The 15,607-nt window shown below is 41.2% G+C and overlaps 1 protein-coding gene across 1 annotated transcript in view; it reads left to right on the forward strand.

Moving 5' to 3' along the window:
- The window catches only part of LOC122798379 (DENN domain-containing protein 3-like), a 1,373,701-nt gene that overhangs the window by 579,727 nt on the left and 778,367 nt on the right, over positions 1-15,607 (forward strand). Inside the window, exon 13 of the mRNA XM_044067263.1 lies at positions 12,528-12,712. Coding sequence (XP_043923198.1) covers positions 12,528-12,712 — 185 coding nt within the window. The remainder of the gene's footprint in view (positions 1-12,527; positions 12,713-15,607) is intronic.

Below are 15,607 nucleotides of genomic sequence, written 5' to 3' on the forward strand. Positions count from 1 at the left end.
CTGCCTCAGTCAGGGTATATCTTTGCAGATTCCTCCACCCTCACAACAAATCTTCACAGATGCTTCTGCCATTAACTTCCCTGTTTTTTCCCTCAACCTCAAAATCCATCTGAATGAACCCTACATTCCTTGGATGTTCATAGGCAGCTTAGGTATTACCTAGACAAGACCAAATCCATTAGAAAGTCTGACTAGCTGTTTGTCTCCTTCCACCCAAAGGCCTTGGGGGAAGGCAGTCTCTAAGCCGACTGTATCATCATGGATTTCTAAATCTGTCTCTGCTGCCTGTTATTCCTTTCATGGAAAGGTTTTAACTACCAATGTAAGAGCTCATTCTACTAGGGCAGCTGCCTCTTCAGCAGCCTTTTTCAGGGGGGTAGTCTATGCTTCCATACTGGAAGTGGCCACCTAGACCTCAGTTCATACCTTTACCAAGCACTACAAGCTAGACTTGGTCTTCAGAGCCAGAGCTGGGTTTGCTAGATCAATTTTACAGGCTCATACTTAAAGCTTGGGCACTCTCCCTACAGTTATGAATACTGCAACATGAGAATAGAAAGACAGAATAGTTGTGTAAGAACTTACCATAACCTTAGGTGTTCTTCTGTTCCATGTTGCAGTATTCAGACTCCCCCTCCAACCCCCTCTTGCTTTGTTTTGCCCATCCGGAGTGACTTTCCCTACTTTCTCTCCATCCAAACAGGACAATGTAACAGGCACATACATTTATTGGGTTCCTGTGGCCTGGTGGCATATGTGGGTCTGAAAAGCTTCCTTTCCTTGCTCCCCAGGGGTACTACTGTATGCGGCAGTCATTTCTGAAGGGGGTACGTGCAGACGTCACTTTTATAGCTGATGTCGGTTTATGGCTCTGACAAGCAATGTAACACATACGCCTGCTCCTAAGACTTTGATACACTGGCCGGATGTCCGGTGCTGCAGACAGCCACCTCCCTACTGTTATGAATACTGCAGCATGGAAGAGAAGGACATCTAAGGTTATGGTAAGTTCTTACACAACTATTCTTTCCCAGTAATAAGTGTCCAGGCTGTTCTTTAAAATATCAAAACTAGTGCTTGCTTTAATGCCATTTGTTAGTCTGTTTCATGCTTCAGCTACTGTCTCAGAGAACCAATTAGTACACTTCTTATTTCTATAAAATCTTGTACATAGGTTGCATGATGATTCTCTGCTACTTTTTTCTAAACCCAGATTTTCCCAGGGGTAGTTGTCTCTAAATGTCCTGTATACCTGAATAAGATCTCCTATTAAATATCTGTCTGAGACATTTAGAAAAGTTTAGATATTTTAGTTTTTCATAATAACTTAAATTTTCATATCCATGGTGGTAAAACTTGACATGAAATAACAGTACTTTCTTTAAGAACGCAAACAATGTCTAGTAAGTTCCATTCCTTAGTAAGCTTTCTTACAATCTGAAGTAATTGTTACTCCTGAACATACACAGCTAAAAATGTCCTTACTATTGTTGCTAAATCAATATTATTCAGTCTGTTTCTGGTAAATTTATGTCCCTGGCCACTGTTCTTTTCTCCTGTGTTTCATTTAAGAAACAAATGAATGCCTTTAGGTCTTCAGGACTTCAGTTTGATGAACTATACACTCCAACAAATGTTATATGTTCTAGGGTTGTCTTTATTGACAGTTAATACAGTCTATAGTATTGGTGTTATCACTGAACATGTAATAAGCACAGGTCTCATAAAAATCTTTAATCCCTGTCATAACCCCACCACCTGATTTTTTTAGACTGTCTGTTACAGTAAAAACATTTACACCCTGCCAGAACTGGTTTCTGTTTCTAGTCATTGTTCTTTAACTGTGTTTCACAAACAATAACAATATCAATCTTATGGGAAAGTATCAAATTTTCCAATAAAAAAAAGTTTTATTAATGTTCCTAGCATTAACAACCGTCATGGATGCATCATATGCTGCTATTTGTGAACTGCTAAGTTTTTGACCGGGCAAAAATTATGCTTTGTGTTTGTTAAATATTGCAAAATATCTGCTGCAATTTTTTTTTTCCCTGAGCTTGACAAATGCATGCCATCCTGTCTAAACATGTGTGCCCAAAGTTAGGCTTGAATGTTCTGCGTATTTCCATTTTTTAAACTGGGGTATATTATCATGTGGGTATTTACCCAAACATCTTTGTATTCATGGTGACCTGACTCTTCTTTCTATATGTGATTTGTGGAAAATACATCTTGGCACTTCTAAGAGGGCTGTAAGTTACCTACTAACAGTCAGAGAGTTATTGTGGGTGAGATAATGTATACCAACACGAGTAAAAAACACTCCATACTTCCTTACATTAAGACATTCTAAGGCCTTTCTCACATCCTCTGTTTTGCTTCTGGCTTGCATAATACTATTTGATGTTCATTATATGTCCAGGTTTCAGAGAGAACTGGTGCAAAAGCATCAGATACTCTGAAACAGCTGCCCATGGGTGATATAATGATGCAATTAAAAACACAGATGGTAACCATTTCTTCTGCATCGTCTCTTGCCATGTTACTGATTTATAATACTGTGCATGGTGCAGCTAGAGTGGGGGGTTCAGGCCTAACCATGAGGACCACTTCGCTTATTGGGTCACATTTTTTATGCCTCAAAGATTTTATTTATTTATTTATTTTTTTATTTAAAAAAAATATTTTCAGAGGCACCAAAAGGAGCCAAGAACTTGTGGTTTCATGGATCACAGCAGCTCCAGGGAAGATAGCAGTATGACAGTTTTCTGAGGTAGAGGGGAATTCCATTTAAGCCATAACCCTGGAGGCAGAGGTGGACCAAATCATGAGGGCTGTAGAGGCTCCTTTTAAGAATCCTGCAATATGAGTCTTGAACAGTTGCCATCTGACCTGCTCTGGAGGCAGTCTGGGAATGTCTTTCCCTCCACCTCAATCCAACATTGGCCATCATAACAGACAGGTGAATAAGGAATAGCGTATCTAGAGGCTGGTCTTTAGAGATGCACAAGAGCCGGCCCTCTCATCGTCCTGCAGTGCCACCCTGACAAAGGAGGGGAGCCATAAAGGAAGCTCAATCTCTCCTTCAAAAAACGGCTACTAAGAGGTCCCATTAGAACAGATAGGGTCCAAATTATACTCGTTTTTTTTTTTTTTTTTTTTTTTATAGTGCCCAAGAAAATACAGGTCCTCAGACTTATTCTTGACCTGAGTTTGATAAAATGAGTATGTAAATAAACAGTCATTCCAGATAGTCACATTGCAGTCCATTCTGTCAATTTTTGCAGGGAGGGACTGGATGTGCTCGGTAGAACTCCAAGATGCACACTTCCATATCAAGATAGCAGCAGTATCAAGGAAGTTCCTGCTCTTCAAGGTGGGAGACAGTCATTATCAGTTCAGAGCCCTGCAACTTGGTCTCAACACAGGCCTCACAGGTGTTCACCAGATTTTGGCCCCAGCCACAGTCCACATGTCACTACAAAGGGTATATGTTTTCCCCACCTCAATGACTGATTTATAGCAGCCGCATCAATGGAATTGCTGGTGATGACAAGAGTACTTACCACGACTCTGTATATCCTTGGGGATCATCATCAACGTCATAATTTCTCATCTGTGTTTAACTCAGTCCATTCTGTTCATAGGCTGCCAGTTAGACATGCTAGACCAGAGAGCAAAATTGCACCCAGAAAGAAATGAGTCCAAAATCGAGGACATTCAAAAACTTCTGCACATCCCAACATTCAATTTCTATGGTCTTACAGATGTTAGGGCTCATGGCCACTGCTGTTCAAAGCATGCCTTTCACCAGATGAAATATAAGAATCTTGTAGTGGGTACTCAGAGTACAGTGGGACCAAAGCCTTCAACCTATGACAAACACAATCAAGCTGTTCAAGGCATGCATAAGGAGCCTGTTGTGGTGAACAAGGCCACAGAATGTTTTTGTGGATACACCTTTTGTATGCCCATCCCTTACCACCACAATGACAACCGATGCAACTGTTATGGGCATTATTGAAAGAAGACAGACCAGGGCATGTGACACTCATCACTGTGCTAGAGTTGAGAACAGTTCTCTCAGAGTTACAGGCATTGTGGAACCAGCTCACTCATGGTGTGAATGTCATACACACTGACAATATGGTAGTCTTATGTTATATAAACAAACAAGGTGGAACAAGGTCCTACCCCCCTAACAGAAAGGCTATGAAGGTATGGAAATGAGCCTTAAAGTCACACCACATATGTAGAGGACATCTAACATGATAGTGGACAAGGTAAGTAGACAGCTACTGCTTCCTCATGGATGGTTTCTCAACAAGAGAGCAACTCAAAACAAATTTCAGAGGTGGGGGTACACCATGCTGCAGTCTCTTCTCTTCACCTTTCCTCATGAAATGAAGACTTTTTCAATATTATCCCTCTCAGTGGGTAGGCACCAAGGGACACCTTTGCCCATGATTGGCCCCTAGGTCTCCTTTATGCCTTCCTCCCTTTTCTACCATACCCAGGCTCATACAGGAAGCTAAGGCATGCTAAGTAAACGTCATTGTCATAGTTCTTTTCTGGCCCTGCTAAATATGGGTCTTCTTGTTGTGGTCTCAGCTAATGAGAAGACCCCATATCATACTGCAGCACCCCAATCTCCTGCTTCATCTGTTCAGGCTGCCTAACCTGGACATTCATTCCCTTCATCTGACTGCATGGTTACTCCACTTCCAGTAATGGCCAAGGATCCATCCTTTGCCATAGATATATACAACCTCATACCTGCTTCTCAAAAACATCTACTCAGAAGATATATGGAGGCAAGTGGAAAAATGTTGTCTTGTGGACCTCAGATAGGGGGTGTAAACGCCACATCAGTGACTTTTTTTAAGTTCTTGGGTGTCGTCCACAGCTTCAGGCTTCAGACTGTTAAAACACAATTTATTAATCCCTTAAAAAGTGAAGTTGACAGGATGTAAACTTCACTAGAATATGGTGAACTGAAAAAAGTTAAGTATCCAAGCAGTTGTCATCCACAGCTTCAAACTTCAGGCTGTTAAAACTCAATTTATTGAAAACTTAAAAAGTGAAGCTGACAAAATGCAAGCTTCACTGAGATGCTGAAATAATTAGCCTAGTAATTAACATCCACAACTTCAGGCTTCAAGTTGTTAAAGCACAGTTAATAGATGCTTTGTAAGCAAAGCTGACAAAAACATATACTTCACTGGAGTGTAAAAAGCTGCTGAAATTGTCCAAACGATAAGCGCTTTCGGCAGATGCCTTCTTCAGATCATATAAAAGTGTGGTTAGCTCTTACTGTTTATAAAGGAAACACAATCAAGAGCTGGTAGCTAATTGTCTTTGGTGTTCTTAAAGGCACAGGACAAAAATATTGGTCCATGGTTTACGCATAATTTCTTGTTCAAAGCAGTGGAACTGGTCACCCAAAACATCAGGGAAGGAGATGTCCATAACAGGACAGAATTGAGAGAGATCTTTTCATAGTTTCATAGTATAGTACTAGGCTATCTGCCCTAGTGCATTTATAAGCCTAGCCAAAGTGTATGTGGCTTTCGCCACCCCATGTAATGATACAAAAGTGTACAATTTAAATTAAATTTAGTTTACTGTGCCTCTATCTAGCAATGACACAGAGATGACCCCTGGGGTAAACCTACGATCACCCATCCATTATTCCAGATTTCTCTTGAAGAGAGTCAGTGAGGGGCTCTGCCTAACATGGACAGGTATCCTGTTCCAGAGTGCGGGAAGCCTCTGGGTTGTGAATCTGTCCCTCCAGCATGTTCTATTCATATTTGTGCTGAGGTTTAGATCTTTAGCTCTCGTGGCTCTGATGGATTTGGATTTTTTGAGGTGAAGCATGTCCGTTAATTCTGAATTGGACATGGCCTTGTGCATAAGGCACAGATCACCTCTGAGCAGGCGGTATGCTACTGAATAGAGCTAGAGCTTTTTCAGTTTGGCAGCATATGACATATGCTGGAGACCCTTGATCCTCTTGGTAAGGTACTTTTGGGGTCTCTCCAGCTGCTGCAGGTGCAGGTGAGGTGCATACCAAATGGGGCATTGTACTCAATCATAGGCCTGACAAGGGAGGAATATAAGAGTACAATGACATCCTTTGATCTGGATGTGAATCCCGTCATGATAAGGTGGGCAAGGTAGAAGGTCTTTCTAACCACTTTGGCGATGTGGGTGTCAAATGAGAGGTCACTGTCAACTTGGGTCCCCAGGTCTCTGATTACTTTTTCTGTAGTTAGTGGATTACCACCGATGTGGGAATTTGTGGGTACTTTGTTTTTTCCAAAGGGGATGACTATACATTTTTTGGCATTTAGTTTAAGGCCATGACTCTGGCACCAGTCGTCTGTTTCTGTGAGGCCCTTCTGGAGGATGCATGTGTCAGTTGGTGTGTCGACTATGGTGCCTAGTTTGCAGTCGTCTACGAACTTTGTCAGCCAAACCCCCCTATGTTTGCCTGCACATCTGAGAAATAAATGCCGAACAAGAGGGGTCCCAAGACAGAGCCCTGTGGGACTCCACTTGTGACTGGCTTAGAGTCTGACATAGCTCCTGCTATTCTGACTTTGTGGGTTCTGTCCTTTAGCCAGTTTGTAACCCATCTTGTGACAAACGGGTTTACATTTAAGCTGTTGAGCTTGTCTATGATGCCTGAGTGGGGTATTGTGTCGAAGGCTTTTGCCAGCTCCAGGTAGGCTGTATGAACTGCTTTGCCTTCATCGATGGCTCTAGTGACTGTTTCAAAAAAGTCCACCAGGTTTAAAAAGACAGGATCTGCCTTTTACAAAGCCAAACTGGGTAGGGTCAATTGTCTGTAGGTCCCCGATGTCTTTGTTTATGAGTTCCATAATGATCCTTTCCATAGCTTTGCAGACCAGGCTGGTCAAGCCTATGGGGCGGTAGTTTCCAGGGTCTGTAGAGGTGCCACCTTTGTGGAGTGGGACCACTGTAGCTGTATGCCAGTGTTCAGGGATGTATCCTGTAGCAAGGCTAAGATTAAACAGTGTTCTTATGTGCGGGTTTAACTCCTCTAGGTGTTCACGTAGCACGCAACCCGGGACACCGTCAGGTCCCACGGATACTGTATTTTTAGCTTTGCTGAGGACAGCTCTCACCTGGACATCTGAGATTTCAGGGAGGTTGCATTCAGCTGAGATATTTATTTCATCTTTTGGGGGAGAGGGAGGGGAGAAATTTGCACTGAACCTGTCTGCCAGTATGTTGGCAATATCTGTGGGTTCAGTGTATTTTTTGCCATTATGAACTAACTCTGCGCATATCTGAGGGTTTCCGCCCAGGTTTCTAACATAACTGAAGAAGGCCTTGTGATTATCTTTAGTGTCCTTAGCAATTTTTCTCTTGAAGTTGGCCTTTGATGATTTTATTAGCGAACTTAGTTTTTTGCTAGTGCTAATCAGGGATGCCTTCCCTTTATGGGATTTTGCTCTGTCTTGCAGTAGCTTCCTTCTCTTGTTATAAAGTTTGTTTATGGCTGGGGTCCACCATATAGGATGCCTGCCTTTGGTGGAAAGGGTCTTGGTTTTATTTGGGATTGCATGATCCATGCATTCTTGGAGATGCCCGTAGAAAGCATTTGTGAAGGATTCAGCAGTGCGGGATGTGGTTTCCACTGGCCCAGGGGGCTTGAAGGATACCATTTCAGTCCGAAGGAATGAAAAGTCGGCTTTTGAGAAGTTTCTCACTGTGGTCTTTTGTGTTGGGGGTGGAGGTGGGATATGAATATCTAGGGTTATTAGTTTATAGTCTGATCTCACTAGTGAGGGGTATACTTCCGGTGTTGAGCATTTTGTCCCCATGTTTGTGATGATCAAGTCAAGTACATTATTTCCCCTTGTGGGGGAGGTGACTAGTTGTTCCATCGCATTTGAGTTGATGAATTCCAGGAACCTTTGGGCTAGGGTGTTGGGGCTTGAGTAATGCACCCAGTCTATGTTTGGGTAGTTGAAGTCTCCCAATATGATGGTATTTGGTGAGACATTCATATCCTCCAGTGTCTTCAGGAAGGCTGAATGGAGTTCCTGAGATTGTGACGGTGGTCTGTAGCATGCTACAAGTTGTATAGCAGTTTTGCCTATGGTTAGTTGCACATGGATGGTCTCTGATGCTTCGTGCATTGCCCCTAACCTGGAGGTGTGGGTGTCTTTAATGAATATGGACACTCCCCCTCCTTTTGTGGTTCGTCCCAGGTTTTGGGGCCGAAATGCATGATACGAGGTATACCTGGTAGGGCTGGGGTGCTCTCAGGAGCCTTGAAACAGGTTTCAGTTACTGCACAAACATCGATGCTCTCCATACTGAGGAGTGCTTCGAGAGCCTGCATCTTGAGATTTAGACTTCTGGCATTGAGCAGCATTACCCTTAGTTTTTTTCCTTTATTGTTTTCTAAGGTGGTGGGTTTGTCTTTTGAGCCGTGCCTGAAAAAGGCACTATGGGGGTGGCAAGAGCCTTAGCCAATATCCGGAAGCCCAGTGGTGACAGGTGCAAGCCGTCCCTTGCGAAGCAGCGTGGCTTGTCCAGCATGTCATCCCAAGCAGAAAGACATTGGATCCCCCTAGAATGACACCAGTAATTGAGCCAATTATTGAAGCTGATCATCTTGTCTTTGTATTGTGGCATCATTCTTGGTGAGGGCAAGATGCTGCTCAGGGTCAGGGTCATACCGGCCTGCGCTACATAATCAGAGAGCTCCTCTATGTCTCTTTTCATGTAGTCCAAGGAGGTATGTCTCAGGTCATTCACGCCGGCATGGACAATGACGGAGTCATATTTGTACTTGCTTTGAAGTGACCTGAGTGCTTGTGTTATGTGGCGGATCCTAGCTCCCGACAGGCAGCTCACCGTTACCCTCTCTTTGTTCAGCCTGGTAAGCGGGACGTCAGTGTGTGTCTGACTATAGAGTCACCTATTACTAGTGTATCAGGCATGGTGTTTCGCCTTAAGGGCTGTGATTGTTTGGCACACTGACTTTGTGTACTATGTGTTGCTTGTGCAGAGTTTTGAGGTGGTGTTTTCTTGGATGTCTGCTTTGGGAGCCTCTATTGTTTTGGTAAGTTTTTTATTAGAGCCTCCGAGTATGTCTTTGTGTTACTATGTGTTTGGTTTGCAGTTGTGGTTGGTTTATGTGAGAGTGGGTTTGTTGTGTGTGTGGTTGCCTTCTCCTCCTGTCTGGTCTTGCTAGTCCTGTGTTGAGAGAGTTCAGCCTCCAGTTTGGCTATATAGTTGCATCTCTCACATGTGTTTGTGTTTGTTGGGAGGTGGAGAGGGTTGTCTGTGTACATGAGACAATTGTAACATTGTCTCAGGATTCCCAGATTAACCAGCTGAACTGGAGAGGATGTCAGTAATATACCACTCGACATGCCAGAATAGTATAAGGGGGTGATGTGTAACTGGGTCAGAGAGAGGACTTTAAAGGGAAGTGAGTATTAGCACAAGTTGTAGGTGGATGTAGTGCTTAAGTTAGTTTAAGGATGCTTCACTTAAAAGAAAGGTTTTAGGAGCAAGTGCTAGGCTTATGATAAAACGAATAGACTGATTTTGTTGAAAGTAGAGCTTTCTTAGGGAAAAAATTGAAGTGCAGACTTGGCGGAGCCAGGAATAGTTCAAGCCTGTTTAACCGGCGCTGCGCTATGCGCACAATCACGCAAAGCCGCGCAAATGCGGATTTTAAACAGGAAACTTCAAAAGAGCTGGAAATGGTCCAAAACGACCAATTACTACAAGCTCTTGTGCTGAGGTCACTCCTTCAGGGACAGATAGGCTGCTCAAGGCTCCCCCCTCCCGCTGGTGAGCAAAGAAACTTCCTTCTATCCAAGTAAGGCAATGGACAACACAGGAACTACACCACAGTCCAGAATACAGCAAAGCCTGTATACTGGTCTAAACTAGTCGAGAAAGGCGAGAAAACAAGGATATATATATATATATATATATATATATATATATATATATTTTGTTTTTTAGGTTAAAAAGTACACAGAAATGCAGGAAAAACAGCAATAAATCACTTACACAGGCTAGCTCACTTTAGTGGGTAGCCTCAACAGTTAAATTAAACAACAGACTTTCGACCAAATGTAACTTTAAGTGCAGATAATGTACAATGCAAAAAACAGGTAATAAAGCAGTTTAAACTTGTTCAAAGTAAGAAAAGGAAGGTCTCTCAGGTAAAAACAGCAAAAAAATACTTAGATCAGGAAAGTAGTCGCTTTTCTCCATTCTCTGCTGCTAGCACCACTCTGCAGGACCACGAGGAGCTGTTTCTGAGTTCTGAGTAGTATAGCCAGAAAAAAACGCTCAGGGGCGGATTTTTGGATCAACAATTTTAGAGCCAATCGACCCCCCAGGTCTTAATACAATAGTACCTCTCAGATCTGTTCTAAAATCTAGAAGAAACCTACCAAACATCAATACATGATTCTAGCATTTTTAACATAGAACTACATTATAGGAGACAAATCTCCACTTTGAACATTTATTTTTGTCCTGTGCCTTTCAGAACACCAAAGACAAGAAGTTGTGGATGTTAATTACTAGGCTAGCCTGAAGCTGTGGACGACACCCAAGGTCTTTTTTCTTTGTTCATTTGTCTACCCTCGGTGTCTTTAGTAGTGGTGAGGAGAATTTATTTCTTGTTTTTTTAAGTTCTTAACCTTTTTGGCTTATATTTTTGAGAAGGGGTCAGTTATTCTATGCAGAAGATACATACAGAAATTATTTTATCCTTTCATTCCGGTTTTCCATCATCTTCCCTAGCATCATACAAGCCTAGTAAGGCCCTTTTGAAAGGAGTGTTTTGCTCAAACCTCCCCTGGCTAGATCAGCTACATCATGGATTTAAATTTTTCTCTAAAGAAACTAACAAAGCCTCCCTTTGAACCAGCGGATTTTATTATTTTAAAGTTCCTAACATGGAAAACAACCTTTCTGGTAACCATTACCTCAGTGAAAAAGAGTATCGGAGATTCATGCATTGCTCTCCGGTGTCCATATTTGACTATCCATCCAAACAGGGTTACTCTCCAAATTAACCCCCAGATTTCATGCCTAAGGTAGTTACACACCAACTTGAACCAATCTTTTAACCTGCCACTGTTCTTCCCCCAGGTATGCCAATAGTGGGGTATATCGGTTACATTGTTTAGATGTTCATAGACCGCTTCATTTTTTATCTGGATTGTACAAAGGAATTTAGACACGACAGTTGTTTATATCCTTTTCCTCAGTAAGAAAATGCCACAAGGTGCTTAATCTTACAATAGCCAGGTGGATATGTGACTGTATTTCTTATTGCTCTTCCTCAGAAGGAAGGACCCTAAATACCAGGCCAAGAACACACTCTAGCAGAGCCCAAGATACTTCAGCCACCTTTCTTCAAAATGTACCTTTAGAAGATATTGCAGCAGCTGCTATATGGTCAGTCTTGCATACCTTTGCAAAACATTATAGTTTGAACACACTTCCAAGGGCTTGGGCCTCCTTTGGAGCTGTCATTCTCAAAGGCCTGATGGGTTAGGCTTCCCATGGTTAGCTAGGGAATCTGTCCTTATGTTACAGTGTCTGTACAGGAAATAGATACGGTATGTACTTACCAGAATGTTAGATTTGTCTGACTTGACTCAGTATCTCCTTATGTAGCTTTGTATGCATTCTTTCTCTCACCTTAATATTAATTATAATTTGACTTTTGAAGCCCTTTTTCAAATTCAGTCACTCCAGTTTAAATATTTCATGCATATAAAAAAGCAGTAACTACCAAACATAATAAAAAACATATTTGCTTCAGTGGAATAACCACCATAACTTTAAAAGAAGTCAAACGTATCAAAAATCGGTTGCAAAATCGTTTCACCTAGCCCAGCAGACCAGCTTGGTTGTTTTATTATTCCGTGATGATAAACAAAAAAAAATAGCTAGAAATCTCATTAGCTCAAGCCCAGTCATCCTGATCAGCCCACTTACAAAGTATTTGATATAATTTCATACTGTTCTTACTAGCACATCATTCTTTCCTTCCCTGGGCAAGTAGTCTCCACCTGATCAGGTAATACTCAATGTTCTGACTTAGGAAAAATAGCATAGCCCCCACTTATATTTTAAAATAAGTAAATAAAATCACTTTTCATATATCAACTGTTGGGATTATTTCACATTCAACTTGCCAGCTGCTGACTTTGTCTGTGACCATGTGAAACTTTGCTTCTTGATATGCAAGGTTCTGAACTAAGCCCTGCTGAGAATACGTAACACATTTAGTGACATCCTGCCTATTCTGTATGTATTATTTCTTTAAGTGGTACTTTATTCATTGTGAAACCTGATTTGTATGTATTTTTAAATATGTCTTGGTTAGATCATAGTACTGATTTTGGTTTCTTGAGTAACGTTACATTAAAGAAACCTATCAGCAGTATGGTGCATTTAACATGAAGCATGGTATTTCACTGAGTATTGCTTCTTCACCCCAGAATGAAGCAGATGCTGGATAGCCCTCGGCGTCCAACGATGGAAGAGATGATAGCATGGAAGCAAATTCGGCCTGACTTAAGGTCAAGTAGAAGGATGGTCAGAAGTTTACCTAATCTTCACGATGACCGTATCCAAGAATTCAGATTCAAACAATTATCTCTAAGAAAATCTCAACCTGAAACTGGTAAGTCAAGTAACTTTTGATAATGGGACTTAATTTCATTGTAGCTGTAATTGTAACTAGTAGCTGAAACAGGTGTACTTGAGAGCAATCTGTAGCTGCTTAACAAAATTGTTACTGTAACTGTATATTTTACAGATCTTTGCCTAAATATCTAAATTAGCTAGTGGACATTTTTTTCTGTCAGTTTGTGTATTGTTAGTGAAATATATAGCTCAAATCATGCATGTGCATTGGCATCTGAGCTAGTACATCAACCTTATCAATATATTATTACATTTTGCTTCAGTATTGTGTTACTTTTCAGGGTCTGATGTTGTAACCCTTTAGTAAGGATTCAGTTATATTACCTTTTAGTATTCTGGTAACTTTTTCTGTAAACAAGGTGTTAAAGCACATAATCCCTAAGAGGTTGAGTGCTAACATTTTCGCTTCAGTAATTCTTTAACATCCTTGCGAGCTGCAGCACGTCACTATGGTTTAGAAACTCCAGTGATGAGAGATGGACAGCTTAGATTTAAGCAGTAGGCTAAGAGAGATAAAGAAAGAAAGAGATTGATGCATAAAACACAAGCACATACCATGTCTATTTATTGTCTGTTTATATAGCTCTTACTAAATTTGTTTTTAATAATTACTTTTTTGCAGAGGGCACTTACTGTATCACTTTTTGTGCTGATTTTTGGCACTGTCTTTTGCAGTGTCTATGCTTACATCATCACTTGCTGTATTGCTTTCATACCGCTTTCGTTTGCAACTGTCTGTAGTCTAATCTGTCACCTGTTGTCCTGGTATTACCTTCTTGGGTGGCATTCATTTTTACATCTGTCTTGTTTGATAGTTGCCAACACCTAAGACCGCTTTCATGGCACCCCACCATAGCTTGTCTTTGTGCTACTTCTGTCACGTTATGAGTGTGTTCTTTACTAGACACTAGCTGGGCACTTTTCTTTCCTGAAACTTTATTTATATGTATGTGTGTGAGTGCGTGTGTGTGTGTGTGTGTGTGTGTGTGTGTGTGTGTGTGTGTGTGTGTGTGTGTGTGTGTGTGTGTGTCCGTTTATATATGCTAATGTATAAGTTGTGTAATATGTGCTGAAATATTGGAATTAAAACAGGGAGTCAACTTGTGTACGAATGATATGGTATACTATAGTATTGAGAATTACAAGTATTAAACATACAGTACTAAATGGAAAAAAAATGTTTTAATGACTGTCATGGCTTACTGACTTTTCATTTAATTGCATGTAGTTTAACAGATGGGGTAGGGTTGCTACTAGTATTTCAAGCAATTGTTAAATGCGCACAGTGTAAGTGAAGAATTAGGCACAGCAGACATTAAAACATAAAAATATTTTTTTCACTCAGTGCAGTAAAACTATTGAAATGTACTCTAAATCACATGAAACATTAACAGTACTGTACCAGCAGACCTTCTCCACCCCATCTGTTAAACTGCTCACAGTTAAGTGAAGTGTCAGCAAAGCCTGACAGTTATTAAAACATAAAGATACTTAATACTTTTATGTTTTCATGGCTGTCATGCCTTACTGACTCTAAATTATGTACAGTTTAACATATTTGTTTTATTTTTTTATTTAACAGTTGTTAACGGGGAAAGTCTAACTTGAAACAAAGCCAATTTTCAGCGGAGGCCCGGGAAGAAACACTCTAGATGCATGTGTTTATGACGGGACAGAATGGGATGGGGACTGCTTCTAAGACTGTGTGTAAATGGGTTTACTATCAAAATGTGGAAAACCACAACATTTTTTAACAAAATGATCAACTTATCCAAATTTGGTAATACCAAATTACCAAAGATGTCGGAAATGGTAACCACAGAATAGCATTTGAACACCGGAAGTTCCAATGTTGAAAGTCTGTGTTACCGTTAACATTTTTGCAGAGGGGCAAAGCCCCCCTGCACCCTCCACATCCCCTGCAAATTATATATGCCAACTCCGAGATTGTACTACAGTGAGGAAACCGCAATCTCAGTTCAAAACGTTGACTTCGTATTAGCGAATGTGTACTCACTTTCGCTAATATGAATTCATATATTTTCAGTTTGACATTACGGGCATTGGTAGAACATGCGTTTGACCAGCCCAGTTTCGTCGAACTTTGTTTCCACATTTTGATTGCAAGCCATGTAAATGCTTGTGTTTCATGCAGTCGTTAGCTGCATACAGTTACGTTACACGAATTAAGGAATAACAGTCATTCAAAAATAAACATTTTTTCTTTCACTTGAACTGCTGTTCTGTATACTCTGTATAAACAGCTGCATGAAATGTGTGGTTTAAACACAGTACTGTTACCTGCAATGATCATTGTCCCTAATGATCCCTAGATGTTCATAGGTTCATAGGTTCATACTAGGCTATCTGCCCAAGGGCATTTATAAGCCTAGCCCATAGTTATTTGGCTTTCGCCACCCCTTTAGTTTGAATAAAACTATGCCTATTATTTTGCTGTGCCTCTGTCAAGCAGTGACACTGAAGTAATCCCTGGGGTATATCTGCGATCTCCCATCCATTGGTCAAGATTCCTCTTGAACAAGGCCAGCGAGGTGCTCTGCCTCACATGTACCGGGATTTTGTTCCACAGCATAGGGAGTCTCTGGGTGATGAATCTGTCCCTCCAGCACATTCTATTAATAACCGTGTCAAGGTTTAAGTCTCCCGCCTTGTGGTTCTGAGGAATCTAGATTTTTGAGGTGAAGCATATTCATCAAATCAGGGTTTGACATGGCCTTATATGTCAGGCACAGGTCACCTCTGAGCAAGCGGTATGAGACTGAATAGAGCTGGAGTTCTTTCAGTCGGGCAGCATAAGACATATTTTGAGACCCTTTATCCTTTTGGTGAGGAACTTTTGGGGCCTTTCCAG

Source organism: Protopterus annectens, chromosome 3.part1, assembly GCF_019279795.1.
Source record: "Protopterus annectens isolate FY-2018-M chromosome 3.part1, PAN1.0, whole genome shotgun sequence".
Taxonomy (NCBI): domain Eukaryota; kingdom Metazoa; phylum Chordata; order Ceratodontiformes; family Protopteridae; genus Protopterus; species Protopterus annectens.